General features: G+C 40.4%; 1 protein-coding gene across 2 annotated transcripts in view; it reads left to right on the top strand.

Annotated features, from left to right (window-relative positions):
• Positions 1-2,500, top strand: part of tnfsf10l (TNF superfamily member 10, like) — a 66,961-nt gene that overhangs the window by 63,004 nt on the left and 1,457 nt on the right. The window contains exons 6-8 of one of the 2 annotated variants that reach the window (XM_034105509.2): positions 9-119; positions 1,785-2,016; positions 2,221-2,500. The exon at positions 2,221-2,500 is cut by the window's right edge and continues 1,457 nt beyond it. In XM_034105509.2, coding sequence (XP_033961400.1) covers positions 9-119; positions 1,785-1,970 — 297 coding nt within the window. In that variant the 3' untranslated portion in view covers positions 1,971-2,016; positions 2,221-2,500. Of the gene's footprint in view, positions 1-8; positions 120-1,784 lie in introns of both variants that reach the window. The other variant, XM_034105508.2, reaches the window with a different exon arrangement.

Genomic DNA, 2,500 nt, shown 5'->3' with positions numbered 1-2,500 from the left:
GCCTCCAGGTGTATTTCCGTTACCCGTCCCCAGCAGCCAGTGACGGAGACCAGCGCAGCGTCAGCCACCAGCTGGTTCAGTGTGTCTACAAGAAAACATCCTATCCGAGCCCCATACAGGTACACAGAGAAGGCAACCGTACACACATCCTTTCCTCAAGTAGAAGTACAGACACTCGTGTTTAAAAGTACTCTGGTAAAAGTAGAAGTACTGACTAAACTTCTTTACTCAAGTCAAAGTAAAGGCTTTGAAGTGTACTTCAGTAAAAAGTACCCATAACTAGCAGCTGCTTTAAAGAGTACCTGACCTCCCTTTATATCAATAGAACAATAATGTCATTGTTAGCTAATGAATGTTTCCATGCTGAACAACGGCAACATGACAACGTTTCCATTGGTCCCTCTTCTTTAGAGAAGACCAGGAAGTGATGGATACACGGATCGTGTTCCAACCAATAGGCACGCAATGACTCTACAGAATAATGATCACGCACCAACACACATTCAGACTAAAGGAACCAGCTGTTTGGAAAATGAGAGAAGTAGAAAGTACAGGTGTTTGTGTTCAACATGTAAGAAGTAGAAAGTACAGGTATTTGAGTTCAACATGTAAGAAGTAGAAAGTACAGGTATTTGAGTTCAACATGTGAGAAGTAGAAAGTACAGGTATTTGAGTTCAACATGTGAGAAGTAGAAAGTACAGGTATTTGAGTTCAACATGTGAGAAGTAGAAAGTACAGGTATTTGAGTTCAACATGTGAGAAGTAGAAAGTACAGGTATTTGAGTTCAACATGTGAGAAGTAGAAAGTACAGGTATTTGAGTTCAACATGTGAGAAGTAGAAAGTACAGGTATTTGAGTTCAACATGTGATAAGTAGAAAGTACAGGTATTTGAGTTCAACATGTAAGAAGTAGAAAGTACAGGTATTTGTGTTCAACATGTGAGAAGTAGAAAGTACAGGTATTTGAGTTCAACATGTAAGAAGTAGAAAGTACAGGTGTTTGTGTTCAACATGTAAGAAGTAGAAAGTACAGGTATTTGTGTTCAACATGTAAGAAGTAGAAAGTACAGGTATTTGAGTTCAACATGTAAGAAGTAGAAAGTACAGGTATTTGTGTTCAACATGTAAGAAGTAGAAAGTACAGGTATTTGAGTTCAACATGTAAGAAGTAGAAAGTACAGGTATTTGAGTTCAACATGTGAGAAGTAGAAAGTACAGGTATTTGTGTTCAACATGTAAGAAGTAGAAAGTACAGGTATTTGTGTTCAACATGAGAGAAGTAGAAAGTACAGGTATTTGAGTTCAACATGTAAGAAGTAGAAAGTACAGGTATTTGTGTTCAACATGTAAGAAGTAGAAAGTACAGGTATTTGAGTTCAACATGTAAGAAGTAGAAAGTACAGGTATTTGGGTTCAACATGTAAGAAGTAGAAAGTACAGGTATTTGAGTTCAACATGTAAGAAGTAGAAAGTACAGGTATTTGAGTTCAACATGTGAGAAGTAGAAAGTACAGGTATTTGAGTTCAACATGTAAGAAGTAGAAAGTACAGGTATTTGGGTTCAACATGTAAGAAGTAGAAAGTACAGGTATTTGTGTTCAACATGTAAGAAGTAAAAGTCAAAAGTCGTCAGAAAAATAAGTAGTGGAGTAAAGTACTGATACCAGAAACATGTACTTAAGTACAGTAACGAAGTATTTGTACTCCACTACTTCCCACTACCATATTTTCCCATTGCAATACAGACCGTTAATGACTTCCCTACCTTTCTCTCCTGTGCAGCTCCTGAAGGGCGTGGGGACAAAGTGCTGGGCTCCAGACGCAGAATACGCCCTTCACTCCGTCTATCAGGGAGGACTGTTTGAGCTGAGAGCCGGCGACGAACTCTTCGTTTCCGTCTCTTCCCCGACTATGGTCAACGCTGACGACTCCTCCAGCTACTTCGGCGCCTTTCGCCTCGACCTCTGAGAAAAGGCAGAAAGAAAGAGACGGATTAATGAGGTGGAGACAATGAGTGAGTGTCACTTTGGGATGTTGGATCCTCGAGGTTTGCTCGCACGGAGACACTGAAGGATGGAAAGGTTTCGCTTGAGTAGGAATAGAAAGTCCTCCTTACTCTCCCTTAAGCCAAGCTGAACTTTCGAGACTAAGATATACAAAGATACATGTGCAATCACGCGAAAACACGTTAAGAATATGGATTTTCTGTTGATTCCAGGGGGAGGAAGCCTCCTTTTGGAAGTCAGAAAAGAACCCCAGAAACATCTTTCTAGCCCAAAGAATTCGCCCACATCTGCAGCCCGTATGTGGGAAGCAATCAACCCCTCGGAGACCGAAGAATGTACACACAATAAAAACTCTGCGTCGGAGATGTGAAGAAGGACTACGGAGTGACAGTAGAAGGAAGTCAAATGACCAAAGCAAAGAAAAATGTGGATTATTTGTTCAAGCGTGCCATGAGAGTTCTGTACATATGAATGGCCAAGAATGAGGTTTAT

This window comes from Pseudochaenichthys georgianus, chromosome 18 (genome assembly GCF_902827115.2).
Source record: "Pseudochaenichthys georgianus chromosome 18, fPseGeo1.2, whole genome shotgun sequence".
NCBI lineage: Eukaryota > Metazoa > Chordata > Actinopteri > Perciformes > Channichthyidae > Pseudochaenichthys > Pseudochaenichthys georgianus.
Note: the sequence above shows the minus strand (reverse complement) of the source record. Positions and strands in the feature narration are given on the sequence as shown.